The 20238-nt window shown below is 45.8% G+C and overlaps 1 protein-coding gene across 2 annotated transcripts; it reads right to left on the bottom strand.

The window, feature by feature from the left end:
* Nucleotides 1–874: 874 nt before the first annotated feature.
* MEX3B (mex-3 RNA binding family member B) lies at nt 875–9359 on the bottom strand. Of its 2 annotated transcripts, XM_087941394.1 has the most exons (3): nt 9019–9211; nt 6284–7952; nt 875–2897 (listed from the first exon to the last, which is right to left on the bottom strand). In XM_087941394.1, the coding sequence occupies exons 1-3, from the start codon at nt 9069–9071 to the stop codon at nt 2838–2840; spliced, it is 1782 nt and encodes a 593-aa protein (XP_087797520.1). In that variant the 5' UTR covers nt 9072–9211; the 3' UTR covers nt 875–2837. The 2 variants fall into 2 exon arrangements, with proteins under 2 accessions (XP_087797520.1, XP_026565616.2); XM_026709831.2 differs by lacking the exon at nt 875–2897 and having other exon boundaries at nt 6384–7952; nt 9019–9359.
* Between the last annotated feature and the right edge of the window lie 10879 nt (nt 9360–20238).

Below are 20238 nucleotides of genomic sequence, written 5' to 3' on the forward strand. Positions count from 1 at the left end.
CTTCAGAAGTTGTGGAAGTGCCATCACTTGAGACTTTCAAGAGACTGGACTGCCATTTGTCAGAAATGGTGTAGGGTTTTCTGCTTGGGTGCGGGGTTGGACTAGATGACCTACAAGGTACCTTCCAACTCTGTTAATCTGTTAATCCAGGAAGATCAGGAGTCGAAGAGGTAGGACAATGAGAAAGTTGGCATCTTCTAATCAAGACAGAATTCTTTCGGAAGGAAGGCCCATTTAGTCACACATTCAAGAGATTTCACAACTTCCATTCTCTAGACATGCCAAACAATTAATTGCTCGCAATTTTTCATTGCCTTAGAAAGGACCCTGTGAAATGAGGTTTTTTTTTAAGAAAAAAACTACAGAGTCCTCAACTTATGACCACAATTGTGCCCAACATTTATGTTGCTAAGAGAGACCATTTGTAAGTGAGCTCTGCCCTGTTTTATGACGTTTCTTGCCACGTTTGCCAGGGAATCACTGCAGTTATTAAATTAGTAACATGTTGGTTTAAATGAATCTGGCTTCCCCATTGGCCTTGCTTTTCAGAAGGTCACAAAAGAGGATTGCATTGCCCTGGGACACAGCAATGTCATCATAAATATGAACCAGCTGCCAAGCATTCAAAGTTTGATCATGTGACTGTGGGGATGCTGCAACGATCATGTAAAAAAAAAAAACAGTTGCAAGTCATTTTTTTCCCAGTGCTGTTGTAACTTTGAATGGTCACTAAAGGAACTGGTGTATGTTGAGAGGACTACCTGGGTTAAGATTAATATTTGACACAAATGAATAGTGGCACACCTAATCTTATTTTGCTGAAAGAGAAATATTATTCTGACCCAAACCCTTTTCCAGTAAGACAAACAATAACCAAAAGGAACAGAAACCTTTTAATGAGTCTTACGAATCCCTGGTTAAAAGGCTGCTGCAAACTAATTAACTTTGATAAACACAAACCTTACCAAAACTGTGACAGGCTGCCAAGAATCACAGATAAGAAATATTTCACAACACAAGAGTCTTCAAATACCAAATTAAGATACTGAAATGTCTATGAGGCTGAGTTTCAAAACGTCTTTGCTTCCTGCAAAGAACGTTCACTTCACAGCTGGCTTTTATCCTCTTGAAGGAGGGGCCATTACCTTGCACCTTTACTCCTGAGTTGTCCGTGCTGTTGCAGCTGCTTTTTCCTGTGAGCAACCCGGTGTGCACGAGTACTTAGCACAGGCTCCTCAGGAACCTCCTCATCACTGCTGCCAGCCCCACAATCTCTGAAGGCAGCAGTCCACTCCCTCATGGTCCTGGCCCCTCATCTGAGTCCTCGCTCGCCTCAGCCGTCTGCATCTGCTGCCGGCTAACCACAACAAATATCTCCTTTAAGATGGCAGTTATAGGCGTCCTTAATTTTAATGCCCAGAAAGTTCTGATTTTGCTTCTATGGTGCAATGTTACATGCGTGCAGATTTCAACTGCAGAAGATAAATGACAACCAGCTCCCATCAATGAAAACGTCTCCTTTCTTATTGCGGCTCTGTTTCTTTTCGTACAAAGCCCTAATCTCGCATCACATGAACAAAAATAAACAGCTCAGCCTGTCATCTTACTGAATGCATCCTCTCAGCAAATTGCTGCTTGTCAGAGTTTCACTCAGCTAAAAAAATAAAAAAGCAAAAAAGCAAGGAGCCAATTCCCCTCCTGTCAAAAAGAACAAAGACTAGAAGGCAATTTTCAGAAGTCCAGAGAGGAAACACAGAATCAAAGCAACTGATTATCATGCTTACCTTTAAAGGACCAGCCTTTAAATGTTTTGCCCCAACCAGCTCAGCTTTCACTTTCCTGGTTGGGGGAGGGAGAGTTTTTTTTTTTTAAAGGGCTCCAAAATGTGGGCAGATTTTCAACCCTACAGCTTCAGAGTTGGAGCTACCAATGTCCCTCAGCTGGGTTTAAGCTGGTCTCTCCACCCAACCTTATTTACAAGATTGCTGTGTTGATAAAGGGAGTGAATGCCATTATTTATGCCTTTAAAACGATACATTGTAGTTATTGTAACTGCTTTGAAAATAACAGACCCAGATTTATCTTGACTCATGATTAAACCATTTTTAACAGGCCTGGTAGATTAAAACTGCTACTGTTCCTATCAACCCAGGTTGGAAAACTAGCAAAGATAAATGCAATGTGAAGTACGTTATCTTTTAATGTGGTCACACTTATTTCATCCTTGGTGCTCTCCGAGCTCACTTGTTTTCTTGTAGACGTTTCATTACTCTAACTAGGTAACGTCATGTTAGAAAACGAGCAAGCTCAGAGAGCACCAAAGACCCCCTCATTTCAACCCTGAGCTACAAATATTCTGCTTTATTGGTGCCACATATTTCAACCTTTATGATGTATTCAGCAGCAGTTACTAAATCAATTTTTAGGCTATGAATTAAGTTCACAATGACTGAAATGGAAATATCCAGATGGCACTCCACCACCACCATCAAGAGACGGCCAATTCTAATCCTTGGCCCTATGAAAGATTAGACTGTGGTTAGATTTGTAGAATAAACTATGGTTTATAATAAGAACAGACCATCTGTGGCTGGGCTGGGCCAACAGGCTAAGCCACAAAGCACTGGTTGTAAATCTCCGTGGCAAAGTTCACACAATGCCTCAACACCAAACAAACTATGTTTTAAGTACATGGCAGATTTTAAATTTTTAAACAAAGATCCATCTTTAGATATGTGTCATACATGTCTTCTCCTTGCACAGCTGCCTGTGAGACTTTCAACACTCACACAGTTGTAGCAAAGTTCACAAGGCCAAGCCCACTTCACTGATCCTGATCAGTGAAGGCAGGATTTAAAAGCTGCAGGCAGCCCAGAATTTCCGTACAGCAATGCAGCCTGGGGAAAGAAGTATACAAACGTTACTGATTACACCACCCACACCACATCCAATATTTACAACACAAAGGTAAAGAAATAGACTGGATACATTCAAAATGCAGGTTGCTCTTGTTCCAGCAGAAGAAAACGAAACGCTTGGAAACAAGCAGGAGGTAGTTTGAAGGAATCCTTAAAGAAAGATAGGTTGGGTCCCAATTTCTAACCCTCAACACCAATATTCCTTTGCATCTTTCCAATTACTTACTGGTACTTGCTTGGTGGTTATTTTTCAGATTAACACAATCCACTACCCACGTAAAGTGACTGCCACCCCTTTAGTTTTCATATTCCCTACAAAAAAGGGGGAACAGTTGGCTGTTCCCTAAGGACTGATCAATATTCAAGAAAAGATTGGACAGCCATTTGACCCAAATGGTATAGGCCAGGCTCTCCTGCTCGAGTTGGGGGGTTGGGCTAGAAGACCTCCAAGGTCCCTTCCAACTCTGTTATTGCTTTTAGACTAGTCCAGGCAAAGCCAGACGCTGCGATGTTTGTGGTCTGTCTATACCAAGCTATCTATCTATCTATCTATCTATCTATCTATCTATCTATCTATCTATCTATCTATCTCTATCATCTATTATCTATTTATTTATTTATTATCTATTATTTATTTATTTATCTATTATCTATTTATTTATCTAGTATCTATTTATCTATCTATTATCTATTTATCTATTAATCTTATTTATCTATCATCTATTATCTATCTATCTATATCTATCATCTATTTATTTATTTATTATCTATTTATTTATTATCTATTTAATTATCTATTATCTATTTATCTATTATCTATTTATCTATCATCTATTAATCTATCTATCTATTTATCTATATCTATCATCTATTATCTATTTATTTATTTATTATCTATTTATTTATTATCTATTATTTATTTATCTATTATCTATTTATTTATCTATTATTTATCTATCTACCATCTATTTATCTATTATCTATATCTATCATCTATTATCTATCTATCTATCTATCTATCTATCTAATATCTATCTATCTAATATCTATCATCTATCTATTATCTACCTATCCATACACCACAAACGTGACAAGTCTGGCTTTGCCTTCAGTCTAAAAGCAATTACAGAGTTGCAAGCAGAGGTGGATATTCAGCAGGTTCTGACCAGTTCTGGAGAACCGGTAGCAGAAATTTTGAGTAGTTCAGAGAACCAGCAAACCCCACCTCTGACTGGAGATTTTTGCAGTATCCTTCCCCTGCCACACCCACCAAGCCACGCCCATAGAACCGGTAGTAAAATAATTTGAATCTCACCACTGGTTGCAAGGGACCTTGGAGGTCTTCTAGTCCAACCCCCACCCCCATATATATGCTGTGTAACAGGCCATTTTACACAATCAGAAGGAACTATTATTACAATTGAAGATTTTTTTTTTACTATTTACTAAGTATCCAATCCATCCGCAACACCTCTTTTCAAATAATAACATGCTATTAAAGAAACATTGTATTTTCCCCATTCCTTCTGTGGAAATCCAAAACTCAGTAAAAGAACACACCAAAATCTACTCAAAACACAAGTAATATTTTCAGTAATATTTTATTTATATAGAAATATTTAAAAAAACATGAAGTAGCACCATTACTTAAGTTTTGCCTTTATTATGTAGAACTTTAAATGTCAGAAAAATAAAACTCTTGATACAATTTCAAATCTTGTCTCAGCAAATATAATATTAGTATTTGACCATGAGGTTAAAGGCCCTTTATAAAATAAAATATACTTTGTTTTTAAACTTTGCTCAGTAAAGTACATTTAACATCACCTACATATACAGAAACAAGTGGTAAACAAATGTATTAAAATAGAAATACTAAACTATAGTGGTGCAACAGAATTTTTGTAATTTCCATTGAATTCTATTTATACAAATGTTAGAAAACATCAACAGTTTCTGTTGACATTTGCTTAAACGCTTTGATTTTTTTTTGTAATAATATAGAATAAAATATGCTCCATATCACTGAATAGAAAATATGCTGGGTGAAGCAGATTTAAAAGATTTTTTTCTGAACCTATAAAAAATCTCCATCCCAACAGAATACTGTTCAAAGTATTACACATTTATGATTTTGTAATTCTATTCACAATTGTGTGATAGCAAAATAATACAGTGTTTTTTTTGCCATAAGGCCATACTAAAAATAAAAAAGATTTAACCCAGCTACAAAAAAGTTCACTGAACTTAAATTAAAATACTTGTAAACATCTTTGCAATATGAAATATAATTTTTCAAGTCAAAAAGAATAAAATACTTCAATCTGTATTAATGCAATTTATCTTTTAAAACCTTTAAACATTTTATATATATATATATATATTTAGTTATTTGTATTTATATATATATATATATGTATAAGAGAGATATGTTACATTTTCCTTTTTTCTTCTTTTTTCTTTGATAAAGCTGCAGTTATCAGAAGTTTATTATTATTATTATTATCATTATTATTATTACTTTCACAGGAAAAAAAAATTGCCCTTTCAAGGAACATTCAAAGGAAATAATCCATCCATAGATTTATATATCTCAATAGCAATCTAGCAACTACCAACACATTATGCTAACTGTTTCAAACACCATCATAATCCATATGCATTTCCTACTTTTAAAGAGAAAGAGAGAAAGAGAGAATATGTTTGGAAGTTTGGCCGTAAGTGTTAAAACTATTCTATTACTAGAATGTCATTCTTCAATATAAATAGCATGCACCAGATGTTACAAATACCTCCCTCCAACCCATTCTAGGCTACGGGTACCCTCAATGGCAAGAGACTGAATATACATATACATATACATATACATATACATATACATATACATATACATATACATATACATATATATATATATATATATATATATATATATATATATATATATTCCTCAACTTACAACAGTTCATTTTGAGACTTATGATCATTTTTCACAGTTGCAGCAGCATCCCGATGGTCCAAAATCCAGATGCTTGGCAACTGGTCCATACTTATGACTATCGCTGCGTCCCAGGGGTCACGTGATCCCCTTTTGCGACCTTCTGACAAGCGAAGTCAGTGGGAGAAAGCCAGATTCACTCAACAACTGGGTGATCAATCAGCTGCAGTGATTCACTTAACAACGGTGGCAAGGAAGGTCGCAAAAGTGGATGAGCAAAAACTCACTTTCGGAAATCTTCCCGTTTAGCCACAGGAAAGGTTGCAGTCGTAAGTCAAGGACTACCCCACCCCTGTATATGTACATCCAGGTATACATACATACATACATACATAGAGATAGATAGAGGAGACATGATCATCGCCACCTTAAAAATGCCAGGTTCTCCTTTCTGCCACTCCGAGACCCTGCTCCAATACCGACCGGTCCTCGGGGCAAATCGTCCGGACGTCCGTCCGGGTGCGGGCTTCTTCTCTTTTTTTTTTAGGAAAAGATGCGGATGGCTTGAGTGACGGCGCTGTGGCAGACCGGGCACTGGGGCTCGTTCCTCTCGCAGATGCGGTTGGCACACTCCATGCAGAAGAGGTTGTGGCCGCAGGGCACGAGCGCCGCGATGACCTCGCTCTCGAAGCAAACCGAGCAGTCGCGGCTGCCTTTCCGACGCAGCCCGGACGAGGAGCAGGACGAGCTGGAGGACGAGCTGGAGGCGGAGGAGGAGGAGGAGGAAGGCGGCGGCGGCGAGCAGTCGGAGGGCAAGCCGGGCAAGTGGCAGCCCAGCCCGTTGGCGTAGAGCGGGTAGGAGCAAGAGGACGACGAAGAGGAGGAGGAGGAGGACGAGGAGCAGCAGGAAGCGGCGGCGGCGGCGGCGGCGGCTAAGAAGCGGCCGCCCGGATCGCTGCGTACCCGCCGCGCCAACGGGTGCTGCTCGGGGCCTGCCAGCGCCCCGCCCCCAGGAGCGGAGTGGAGGGGCGGGGACAGGCGCGTCGGGGGCGGGGCCTGCGGGACGCCCCGCCTCTGCTGCCCGCCGCTCACCAACAAGGCCAGGTTGGCGGGGGGAGCCGCCGGCGAGCCGGGAAAGGCGGCGGGCGAGGAAGCCAGGTGGGCGCGCTCGTACTGCGACCACAGCAGCTGCGGAGGGGGAGCCGGCGCCAGGTCGAAGCCCGGCGGGGAATCGAAAGGCGGCGGCGGCTCGGCGGGGCAGCCGTCGCCGCTTTCCGCGGGGCTCCCGTAGACGCCGTAGCCGTTGGTGGTGGTGGTGCTGGCGGGGGCGGCGTTGCCGTTGGGCGGGAAGCCCAAGGCGGCCGGGCTGGGCGGGCTGTAATCGGCCAAGCGGGCGCTGCCGCCGAAGTAGGAGTCGGTGGAAGCGCTGCCCAGCGAGCTGGAGCTGTCGTTGCGGTAGCTGCAGAAAGGCTTGCGGGCGGGCGTCGGGGTGATGCTGCTGGAGGAGGAGGAGGAGGAGGAGGAAGAGGAGGGCGGAGGCGGAGGCGGAGGGGGCGGCGTGGGCTTGCTCCAGAGGCTGCCTGCGCCCCCTCCGCCCAGCTCGAAGCCCACGTCGGTGCCGTTGGCGTGGAAATCGTTGTCGTCGATCAGTTCGATCAAGCCGCCGGTCCGCATGGCGATGTGCGCCTCGATCTCTTCCCGGGCGCGGTCCACGTTCTCCGGCATGCCCGTCACTTCGAAGACCGGCTCCTTGTCCCGGCTGGGCGTGACGATGTAGGTGTGCGTTTGCTGCTGGATGCGCTTGATGGTGGCTCCTTTGGGGCCCACCACCAAGCCCACCACGCGGTAAGGCACCCGCACCTGGATGGTGGTTTGTCCCGGCAGGTTGGGCGGGCTGGGCACCGAGCCGTTCAAGACGGTGCTTTTGTTGCGGGAGGCGCGGATCATGGAGAAGTGCTCCGCCGCCGAGATGATCTCCCGCCGGGCCATGGCGACGTCTTCCTTCCTGCCCGTCACCACGAAGAGCGGCTCCTCGCCCCGCACCGGCGTCTTGATGTAGGTGTTGGTTTTGGCCCGCAGCGCTTTGATTTTGCAACCTGGAGAGGAGGAGAGGGTGGCGGCGGAGGAGGAGGGGGGAGGGAGGGAAGAGCCGGTTACACCTCCATTTCTCGGGGGGCAACGCGCGGAGAGGGGGGACGAGGCAACCTGTCACCCGGCCAAGCTATTGTCCCTCTGATGCCCCCTCCCGTAATGACACCACAGTGCCAATAACGAGGAAAATCAGCCCCAGGGACACCCGCCCCTCTCTCCGCCTGGCCGCGGCCGCTGATTCCCATTGGCCACCAGCGGGCGCTTCGGCGGAAGAAAAAAAAAGGAAGAAATCACCAACAAGGCACCCCCCGCCCCCCGCTTCCAGCTCCATCTCTTCCCCAGCAACGCCGAGCGAGCCGAGTCCGCAAAGCCGCTCCGCGGACAGCCCCGAAGGGAGCCAGCTGAGCGCACGTAGCCCGCTCATCCCACCCCCCCAAAAAATACCGAACAAGCAAACAAATGCCGAGAGACGCAAGTAGAAGTCGCCCCAACTCCTTCGCAGGCAACCCGTGGGTATAATGCGGATGTGCGCTCAGAGCTCCCGCGGTTGCATCCCCGTGGCTCGCGGAAGGAACACCTCTGCGTGTCCAAGAGCCGAATAACAACAATAGCAGCCCACGAGCTGGGTGGAGCGTCCCGTTTCTCTCCCCCTCCCCGCCCCGTGCAATTGATTTTAAGAGCCGAAGAGGCACATCTGGCTGCCAATTGCCTCCGCCACATTTCTGCACTTTCTTTGTCTAAGCCGCGGGAAAGGGGGCGTTGCGACTCGGCGCCCAGGTGGATGCCCACCAAGCCGAGCCTTCCTTCCTTTCCTCCTCCCTCCCTCCTTTGTTTCCTTCCTTCCTTTCCTTTCCTTTCCTCCTTCCTTCCCTCCCTTCCTTTCTTGCCACGGGGGACAGCTCCCCACTCAAACCCACTCTCGGCCAAGCCCAGCCACCTGGGCGGGTGACGGTGGGAAGACTTTGCAGCTAAACTCTCCCCGCTTCCTTCCCTCCCCGCCCCACGGATGCTCGGACCGACAACCCCCTTCCCACCCATCCCCAAATAAAGAAAGCAAGCCGCACAGCCCACCTTGCCTGCCCACGATCTCGGCGACGTGTTCCGAGCTGGGCACCGGGACGCATTCGGTCATGTTCACGCTCTTTTTGCGCGGCTCGTTCTCGTAAAAGGAGCCCGTCTCGTCGCTGTCCAAGCCGAGGAGGGAGAGTTGGTCCAGGGCGATCTGAAGAGCTCTTTGGTCATCCAGGGTCTCTCCTCCTCCTCCGCCCCCATGCCGCTCCATGTCCGCAAACAACGAACTGGGCATGGTCCCGGTGAGAATGTATGGGGATCAAGCCCTACTCTTCCTTTCCCTTCTGCTCTCGAACCGGGGGCGCGGGGGGAGGAAGGGAGGGAGGAAAAGAAGCAAACCCACCCCCCAAAAAATCGGACACAAAGGAAGAAGAGGCGGCGGCAGATGGCCAGTTCAGCAGCGGCGGAAAGAAACCGGCGGCGCGCGAGCGCCTTGCTTTGGATAGCAAATCCTGGACGCTGGTTTAAGATTGCAAAGCAGCCTCCCCCGAAATCGCCGAGTTTTTTTCCTCTTTTCTTTTCTTTTCTTTTCTTCCCCCTCCCCGACTGTAGTTTCCTTGTGCCTTAAAAATATCGCCTCCTTTTTCTTTTCTTTTTTTCCAAATGCAATCCGGTTTATAAGACGCTTTCCAAGAAAAAACAGCCCCCCCGTGCGATTTCCCCCCCCAAGCTTTTCCCCCCTCTCTCCTGGCCAGCCGGGGGGGGGGGAGTGGGGGTGGCGTGCAGAGAATGGAGGGAAGCGCAGCGATGCTTTCTTCCTCCCCCCCTTGAGTTCTTTCGCTGGCCACAATGCCAGGCGATGGCACCGTTTCTTTAAGGGGCCCCTCCCAGCCTCCCTCCACTCAGCGATTTTCTTTCTCCCCCTCTTCCTTCTCCTCCCCCTCCTCTTCCTCCTCCTTTCTTCTGTCTGAGCCTCTGCTGCAGCCAGACAACGCGGGGAGGGGAAAAAAGAGGGGAGGCGGAGGGGGAGGGAAAAAAATCAGAGCCGCCGCAGAGTAAGCGTCCCAGAGCCGATAATGGGGGGAGGACGACGACGGGGGGAGGCGGGGAGGGACGGAATGCGCCCGCGCAAGCCATGACCGCTCCGCCGAGCCATTGGCGGAATCCAGAACTGAAGGGGCGGCGCCAGGCTGCCCGCCCCGCCCCTGGGAGAAAAAGCTACTCTCCTTTGTTGTCTAAATTCGGACGAAAACGGGCGTTGGAGAGCGGCTCCTGCTGCTTTTCTGACACTTCGGCATCAGCCGTACCCGGTTGGCGCGGCGCAGGGAGGGGCAGGGCCTTTCCCGCTTCCCCAGACTGGGCGGACGCGGAGGGGCGAGCGCCGTTGCCTACCCTAAACCTCCCTTCTGAAAGCGCCCGCGCGCCTCTCCCCAAATGGTGGGAACGGCGTTGGCAGTACGCAGCAGCAAAGGAAGGCAAGCCAGGATCCCTCTCCCAGCATCGGACCGGCGGCTGGGACAAGCCGGGGTTGCGCTTTGAAAGTCGGGGGGGGGGCAATTCGAGGGAGAGGAGGGGTGGGTGGGACGCGAGCCAGGTGTCAAAGCTGCCGCGTGCGGGGAAAAAGGTGACATGCGCTGCCCAGCCCGACCCACCGGATCCTTTGCAGGCTTGGAAAGGGGGAGGAGAGCTCTCGGCGCTGGGGACCTTTCAAACCTCTTGATTACGCGCTTTAGGATCGCTTCCCTAACCCCGAGTGCGCGGGGGATGTAGGTGGAGGAGAGAATGGGTAGGACACGTCTTTTTCGGCTCCGGGCAGAATTGGCCCAAGGATTGCAGGTCAGAGAGGCGTGGTGCCCTTCTGAGGCAGACACGCCTTCTTCCTTTCCAGTCTTTTCATCCTCTTTTGTTCAAAAGCAACCACCACCACCACAACACTACTTCGGCTGCAGTACCATAAATAAAACACCAGGCTGGGCACGCAAGCACGCGCGTCTGTTGTGTTCGTCCGTGTCATTTCTCACCTCCGTTGCACGCGTAACGCATGGATCGCCAAAAAGGAGGCTTGGCAGAGAAGCCGAGAGGCGCTTGGCCAACGCGCGAACAGCTTCTCCGTTTGGCGAGGCGCAACACACGCCATTCCTCCCCGAGAAGCAGGCGAAGATGCCAACGGAAGGATTTTATAATCTTATAAATTTATAAAGTTTTTATAATCACTTGACAATCAACCAATCAATAACTAACTAACTAACTAACAAAAGGGAGGACTCAGCGCCGTTCGAAGAAGCCACGAATTAACCATAACTGGGAGAAAGGTTTCCTTATTGGCATCTTCACTGCCATCCCCGGGTCTGGGTCCGAATAAGGCGCTTGCCCCCTCCCCTCCCCTCGCTGCCCCCCCACCTCTTCCCACTGCCACTGACTTTGGACAGGCGTGCTTTGCGCCTCGCAGCTCGTGCAGTTCGAGCTACGCGCGGGTCTGGAAGGATTGCGCGCTCCTTCCCATTCAAGTCGAAGTCTCCCCCCACCCCCAGGGAGGCGTGGCGTCTTCCTCCGGTCTTCACTCCGCCTCGAGGAGCCACGTGCACTTTGGGCTGGGGGGGCGAGAGAGAGAGAGAGAGAGAGAGAGGGAGGCGGTGGTGGAGGAGGAGTCTTCGGACAGAGGAAAAAGGGGCGGCCCTTTGGAGAGGCTTTCTACTTCGGCGGAGACAAAGAAGTCGGTGGGCGGGGAGCGGTTGCCCAGTATTTTTATTTTTATTATTATTATTTTGGAACAAATAACGAGGCTCTGTTTGCGGTACCTTGGCAATTGCGCACCTTTCTTTCTCCGCTTTTCTTGGGCGTGGATTCCTGGCCCGGTCTGTAAAACAAAGCCACGCGCGACCCGCCCGAGGGAGGGGGAACAACAATGCCAAGCAAACTTAGGATCGTTGCGGGGAAAAAAAGAAGCAGCAGCCCGAGAAAGAATGGAAGTCCTTCCTTGCAGGAAAGGAAGGAGGCGCCAGCCTACCCGAAGTAACAACAACTCCCCGATTTGGCCAGGGAGCCAAAGCGTCAGTCAGTGGGATAAAAAAATCGTAGCTCGGGGTGGAGCCGTGGGGTCCTTGGTGCTCTCTGAGCTTGGTGCTTTTTTTTTTTTGAAAACAATTTTATTGGTTTTTTAAAAAACAAACAAAACATAAAAACATCAGCTCTCTTCCGTACATATATACAAACAGTGTGTCGGTTGGTTCATCAGTTTTGTGCATTCATTTCGTAGTCTCAATTACGGTTATGTTACATAATAACTCATTATCAATCCAAACTTATATGTCCTCATATCATTATTAAAAAATCATTTGACTATAATTTTATTCATTCATACTTTATGAGATAACTAATTTAGGTAATTATTCTATAACAAATCATATAATCATACCAAATCTATCCTAAAAAGCACTTTATAGATATGATGTCAAATAACAAAAGAAAAAGAAAAAACAAAGATATTCCTTATTATCTAACATTCTAAATATTCTATTATTGTATTATATCATCCAACCATTGATAGAAAAGGTCCCAAATTTTATAAAATTGTTTATCTTCTTGCTCTCTAATTTCAAATGTCAATCTACTCATCTCAGCACATTCCAATATTTTCTTAATAATTTCTCCCTGCAATGGAATTTTCTCATTTTTCCAATTTTTAGCAAATACAATCCTAGCCGCAGTTAATACATTTACAATCAGATATTTCAAGTCTTTACTATATGCATGTGGTAAGATTCCCAATAAAAAGAACTCCGGTTTCAAATCTATGTATTTCTTTGTCATTTTTTCCAACCACATGCGGATTTTAGTCCAGTATTTTCTAGCATCCTCACAAGTCCACCACATATGGTAGTATGAGCCAGGTATCTGATGACATTTCCAGCATTTTTCAGATTTATTCTTGAACATTCTTGCTATCCTTGTTGGGGGAAAATGCCACCCGTAAAACATCTTATACAGATTTTCTTTATAAGCTGTTGACATTGTCATTTTATAATTTTGCGACCATAATTTTTACCATTTCTCTAAATCAATCCCATATCCAAAATTCCTCCCCCAACGAGCTTGGTGCTTTTTGTTGCAGATGTCTCATGACCCGACTAGGTAACATCATCAGGGCCAATGGGCGACTTGCTAAGAAAGGGGCTTCCTTCTCTGTTTCCTTTGAGGAGAATGACTGCGATCAGGTTGTGTCACTGAGTTGATTGTCTTGATCAGAGAGGGGGGTTCAAACTCGACGGCTTTAAGACTTGTGGACTTCAACTCCCAGAATTCCTCCTCCAGTCATGTTAGCTCAGGAATTCTGGGAGTTGAAGTCCACAAGTCTTAAAACGTGCCAAGTTTGAAGTCCCTTGTTCTTGATCATCTCACGCTGACTTTGGGGCCCATCCCTCAGCCCAACACAACTCACAGGGTTGTTGTGTGGAAAATAGGAGGAGGAAGGTGTGTGCTGCATACGTTCTGCTCCCTTGTTTGTAAAAGTAACAAAGGCAGGGAAATAGATAAAAATACACATGGTGAAACAAGGTGAACAAATCTGTGCTTCTCAGAACTGCAGTTTTTTCAGTAAAACCTTAAAAATGGAATGGGTTTGCTATAGAATGAAAAAGAAGCACCAATCATCCATCTAATAATCATACAAGTTTCCCCTGTCCAGTCATGTCCAACTCTAGGAATTGTCCAAAGAATTTCCATGGTCATGTGGCCAGCATGACTATATGCCAAGGTGCATGGAATGCTGTTACTTTCCCACCAAAGTGGTAATGCATTATCTACTCTCATTTGCATTCTTTCAAACTGCTAGATGGGCAGGAGCCGGAGCAAAGAACAGGAGCTCACCCCCGCACAATGCTCAGGTCTCAAACCTGGGCTGTCAGTTTTCAATCTGACAAGTTCAGTATCCTTGACCACTGAGCCATCGCACCCCCACCAATGATAACAATAACAATCACCATCACATCATCATCATCATCATGATGTCACCTCCTGTTCAGACATACTATCAACTCATAAAACATTCCTATGCCTGGTTTCAAGTTGCCATAAACAAGGGGGGGGGGTGGGGAAATCTGAAGGAGCAGTACAGCAGTTTAAAACCAAAAGTACATTCCATGCTTATCTCATAAAGATTGTAGCTAGGCTACCGGATCTTCTGCCCCTGAAAATCCTTCATTGGTCTGTAGGAAGTTAGCACCCACCCCTCCCCTAGAAAACTGAAATATCCTGGGAAATATTAAAAAGGCGGAATATTTCCTCTAAAAAGAATAGAAACTCACCTCATAAGTAGAAGCTCACCCCCACCTTTGTTAATGGGTGGGCCATTAAGGCCTGGGCCAGAATACTACATAACAAAGATCTCCAGGTAAAGCTATAGCAATTGCTCAAAAGCCCTTTCAGTGCATCATCATCCAGCAAGGCTCAACCAAGCCTGCAACTCAGAACAGCCTACAGAGTTGCTCCTGCATGGCCTCATGGGAGTCTGACAACCAATTAAAAACAAGCTTCAATTCAAATCCCAACAAAGGTTATAAAGGTTAAACCAAGGCACTCTCAGCATCTCAGCCCTTTTCTTGATCTCTTCCTTCACCTTGAAGCCTGTGAAGCATCCTTCCTTTTCACTCTGGGGCTCCAGGCCATGTGGTCCTCCTGTCCACCATGAAACCTTCCAAACAGCCTCCAAGTTTCCAGTGTCTTTTTCCCCACTGAACCCAGAAGGATATTTCTTCCAACAGGTCCTTCATTGGAGAACGTGATTGATAATGCCCATCCCCTGAACTTGCATCATTGGAGAATCTGATTTATGACACACCCAGGGGGGGAAGGGGGAAACAGCTGAGGCTCATGATTTAATTAGGGCAATCCCTGGAACCCTGACACATACATTTCAAGTCCTAAGAAGAAATGTTTGGCTCTCAGATGCTTCCTACCACAGATAAATTGGAGTCCACAAAAAAGGGATGATAAAAGCCCTTAGCAGCCCTGAAATCCTAGCTAATGTTTAAAAATATAATCATCTTTATCACGTAGATGCCTTTTTAAATGGATGTTCAATGCTATCCTTCTTTGGGGACAGTTGTTTCCCCTCTCTCCCATGTTAGGTGGAGCGGGGAGAGGGGGACAATGCGATGTGTTTTTCCTGTATTACCCAGTCAATTTTCCAGCTTGTTTCACACAATTTCCTGAAATTGACTTTTGAAAAGCCAATTGTGTAACTTGCTATGCATTCATAATCAAGCACATAACTTAAAAGACTTTTGACTGGTTGCTTTTCCTTTTGGGAGCCCCCTCTTTCTCTCTCTGCTATAAAGTGGATGTAATCTAACCAAAGTTAAGCACTCTTAATCCCATTGTTTTCCAAGGCAAGGATTTGAGATATGTTTATTTTAACTCTTCCATTTAAGCTAGTGAACCACGACGTATACCCAATTAAACCAATTTTCTGGGAGTTTATGACATACTGAACTGTAAAATGGACCACACAGGCTGAGTTTGCACAGGACACTAGGCTAAAGTGTGCATGGCTAATCTGTAGATTAGAGCTGTGCAAATAAAAGTATTGCCCTTTGTTCTATGTATAATACAAATTTTGGGCTACGGAATTCCAGGTGACCACTAGATCTCAAGAAATAGCTGGAGAATATTATGGGCTGTTATTTGGATTTCTGAATCCCAAATCTGGCCGCTCTTCTAAAGTCAAGCCAAACTCCTGGACATGTTGGGGACAAATACATGAAGTTTTCTTTTCCATTATAGCAGTGCCCCCCCTCCCCCCTGTGCAAAAAACCCTCTGGGCACCAGGGACTGTTTCCGTGGAGACCGTTTTTTCCATGGCTGGGGGTGGGGGGGCTTGGTTTCACACAATGCCTGCATGGATTGGTTTTTGCTTGTCTACAGCAAAGATTCTGTGTTGATCTGCTGATTAAGGTTTCGGGATTCCTGCATTATAGCCCAATCCAGGTCATGGTTGTCTCAAAGGGTTTTTTTCAGGAGACAATTGTACTTTCTGGTTTTTCTTTCAAGACGTTTCGCTTCTCATCCAAGAAGCTTCTGGATGGTGGGGAATGGAAGGACTTGTATTTCTTGAAAGCAGCTAGTTATTTGCATTCTCTTAGAAGGTTGTTGAGGCCACTTGGAGGTTTATCTGTGTCCTCAGGGTCACCCGAGTAGTGCAAATGGGTGCGGAGCCTTCTTGGAACAGCTGAAAGGACTGCATTGTAGTCCAAATTCTTCTTGGATTATTTTTCTTTTCTAATGTTGCAGTCTAGCTTGCAGACTGGGACATTAGAAAAGAAAGTAGGGATGCGGTGGCTCAGTGGCTAAGATGCTGAGCTTGTCGATCAGAAAGATCAGCAGTTCGAATTCCTAGCACTGTGTAATGGAGTGAGCTCCCGTTCTTTGTCCCAGCTTCTGCCAACCCAGCAGTTCGAAAGCATGTAAAAAATGCAAGTAGAAAAATAGGGACCACTTTGATGGGAAGGTAACAGCGTTCTGTGCGCCTTCGGCATTTAGTCATGCCGGCCACATGACCATGGAGACGTCTTTGGACAGCGCTGGCTCTTCGGCTTTGTAACGGAGATGAGCACCACCCCCTAGAGCTGGAAACTACTAGCACATATGTACATATTTACCTTAGCTGCCTTGCAGATCTAATATTTCCTTGAAGTCTCCCACCCAAAGTACTAACCAAGACCAAACCTGCTTACCTTCCAACTCTGGACAAGGATAGCCAGATGTTGATACTTCTTGAGACCAATTGAGCCCTGATTAAGTTAAAGACGGAAGAAGTAATGGATGGAAACATATCAAAGATAAATCCAACCTAGAATTAAAGAGAAATTTTCTGATAATGGGACTAATTAAACAGTGGAACAGCTTGCCTCTGGAAGTTGTGGGTGCTCCATCACTGGAGATTTTTTTAAAGAACTGGATAGCCATTTGTCTTGAATAGTATTGGATATCCTGCTCGAGTAGGGGTTGGACTAGAAGATCTCCCAGGTCCCTTCCAACTCTATTATTCTGTATTCCATTGTGAAAAGAAAGTAGATTAATCCTGAAACTGCCACTCAAGAATGAGGCATTCTTTTCAGCAGAACGTAGGTTAGTGTATCATCGTCTTCTCCACAATCAGATCGATACGGTTTACCATATTTGTTTTTATCCATATTTGTTGTTATCCATATTTGTTTTTATAGTTGTGCGTTTGCATGATGCAATTTTTTTATGGTAGCCTGTGATGATTGGCTATCAAAACCAGTATGGATGGTGCCCAACAAAGTCACCCAGATTGGCTCGCTAGCAGGATCACAGCTCTGTTTTTAATGAGGAAATGCACTATTGAAGAAAACTCTGTCTGTGTCCAGAATGTATTTTGTATGTGTGTGTGCATCCACCATGACCACATGAGGACAACCCACGTACTGCCCTGAAACTAGGACAAGATGGCAACGAACAACAGTGTACCAACAAGCTTTTACATGGGCTGATCTTTCTTTCTTGTTTATTGTCTGGCAGAGAGTAGGACAGGCTGCTCGGCATGCAATACAAACACGAACAGATTTCGCATGATCTGGGCTTCAGACGAAAAGCCAGAAATAAATTATAATGCTGAGTGTGTTACTGGAAACGTAGGCCCCAATTATGGTTAGGTCACATGAAGAAATGTTGGTTTTCCCTCCCGCCCCTCACCTTGTAGCACAGGGGTCAAGGAAATTTTTTTGAGTAAGGCAGAATTAAATCTGCCTTACACAATGGCATCCTGCTTAGCGCAGCCTTTGCCCATATAAAATGTATAAATAGGCTTGGGGTTGTGTCACAGGTTTGTTTCCTTTCTAGTTCCTGCCTTTTGAGGCATTGACTTCCTTCGGTTTCCAACACAGGATGGCAAGATAGAACCGATTGGCCCCGGTGTTGCCCACCAAACCTTCAGGCCCAATCCAGCTTTCTTTTCTGTAAAATAGTAAGTAAATGAGGAGTTGGCCAGAGGCAAAGCAAGGCTGCAACTTGTACCTAGGCACACTGCATTTAGACTGCCAAAATAAGCAAACCAACGGTAGGATTCAACATTTTTTTACTACCAGTTCTGTGGGCGTGGCTTGGTGGGCATGGCATGGCTTGGTAGGCATTGTGTGGCTTGGTAGGTGTGGTTTAGTGGGCATGGCAGGGGATACTGCAAAATCCCCATTCCCTTCCTACCCCACTAACCAGCTTTCCAGCTCCATTCTCCTATGCAGGGCAACAAAAGGAGACCCAGCCAATCAGCTGGGACTAGGGAGGTAAAGAATAGATGGGGGTGGGGCCAATCAGAGGTGGTATTTGCTGGTTCTCCGAACTACTCAAAATTTATGCTATCGGTTCTCCAGAACCGGTCAGAACCTGCTGAATTCACCACCTCTGAAACAAACCAACCAACCAAACCGAAAGACCCCTGGATCACAGCAAAAACAAGCCTGCTTTGCTGCCATTTAGTGGCTGCCCATAGTTTTGCATTCCAAATCTAACGTGCATACTCTAGCATTTTCTGAGCATCTCCAAATAACAGCTCTGGGAACCAGTATTCTTAGAAGACCAAAAAAAAAAAAAGAGCAGACTTTTGCAGTTCAATGCATCATTTTGTAAGAGCCTACCGTAGGGCACCCTAGGGTCTAAAAGAGATGGGAAGACATCTTCACAACCAAAACTATTTCTGCACCCCGCTTTCTGCTCTGAGCAGCTTTCAAGGGCAGCTAGCAAAATTTAAAACTGTTTTAACACAAACAATAAAAATAATTTGGCTTGGTTGGTCCAATGTGTTTCTGAGAAAGTCGGTCCTCGTTGACAAGCCTTTTATGGGATTAGTCATTAGTGCGGTTTTCAGATTACAGATTAACAGAGTTCCAAGGGACCTTGTGGGTCATCTAGTCCAACTCCCCCACAAGCAGGAGACCCTACACCATTTCTGACAAATGGCAGTCCAGTCTTTAGAAAGTCTCAAGTGATGGCGCTCCCACAACTTCTGAAGGCAACTTCTGTTCCATGGGTTGATTGTTCTCACTGTCAGAAAAGTTTCTCCTTATTTCCAGATTGAATCTCTCCTTGTTCAGTTTCCATCCATTGTTCCTTGTCTGGCCTTTGGGTGCCTTGGAAAATAGCTTGTCCCCCTCCTCCCTGTGGCAGCCCCTCAAATATTGGAAGTCTGCTATCATGTCTCCCCTGATCCTTCTCTTTCCTAGACTAGCCAGGCCCAGTTCCTGCAACCATTCTTCATATGTTCTAGCTTCCAGTCCCCTCATCATCCTGGTTGCTCTTCTCTGCACTTTTGTGGCCATTTAAGAGTTGACAGCATGCTCATGGTACAGGATCAACTGATCAGTTTCAATTGGAGCAAGTCATACAATTCCTAGAAAAGTCCAGAATGCTGGAAAAATGGAAGGAATGAGAAGAAGAGGATGACCAGCAGCGAGGTGGATGGATTCAGTCACAGTAATGATAGAGGCATTGTTGGAAATCTGAAAAGGCCACATCAGGGACAGAACATCGAGAAGAACTGTCTAGGTGGTTGATACGAATTGACCCAGCTTTATGAAATCAATCAATCAAGTCAGTCAGTCAGTCAGTCAGTCAGTTCCCAACATTTTGGATTTTAGTTTCCTGCTGTTGTTACCAATGGAGCAAATATCTATTCCAGAAGTTGCAATCCTAAAGCAATCAAGAATCCTGAATTGCACTATCTTAACCAGGCAGAATTTCCTCTCTAGTATCTAATAATCTGGACTTTTCAATTATAAAAGTCTTCTGCTAAAGACAATCAAATAGGATTGCTTCCTTCCTTCCTTCATCTTCCTTCCTTCCTTCATCTTCCTTCCTTCCTTCCTTCCTTCCTTCCTTCCTTCCTTCCTTCCTTCCTTCCTTCCTTCATCTTCCTTCCTTCATCTTCCTTTCTGCCTTCCACTTTCTTTCTTTCTTCTCTTCTCTTTTGGTACAGAGATTGAATTTGAGATTTTCCAAGGGCAAAATGAAGTAATCCAGCACTGTTTCACAATATAAAACCGTGATAGTGGAGAACAAGAGGAGTGGTATTTGAATGTCTTCACATTTACTGTCTTCCTTGATTGGATGGAATTCACTCTCTTATATGAGTTTAGGAAGAATCATTTTCCATTTCTCCCAACATCTTCACCTTGGGCTCCCAATCTTCTCTTCTCCCATTTTGTTTTTGTTTACATCTCTTGCTTTTAGATTTCACATTGTAACATCTTAAGGTTTATAAATATATGA

This window comes from Pseudonaja textilis, chromosome 13, assembly GCF_049901715.1.
Source record: "Pseudonaja textilis isolate UNSWEBS1 chromosome 13, rPseTex1.2, whole genome shotgun sequence".
Taxonomy (NCBI): Eukaryota; Metazoa; Chordata; class Lepidosauria; order Squamata; family Elapidae; genus Pseudonaja; species Pseudonaja textilis.

What these genes read in the sequence shown, in the direction of transcription:
- MEX3B (XM_026709831.2), bottom strand. Translation starts at nt 9,253, where the DNA reads ATGCCCAGTTCGTTGTTTGCGGACATGGAGCGGCATGGGGGCGGAGGA. An exon ending in CGAGATCGTGGGCAGGCAAG is followed by an intron (nt 7,953 to 9,018) that starts GTGGGCTGTGCG and finishes CCTCCTCTCCAG; the next exon opens with GTTGCAAAATCAAAGCGCTG.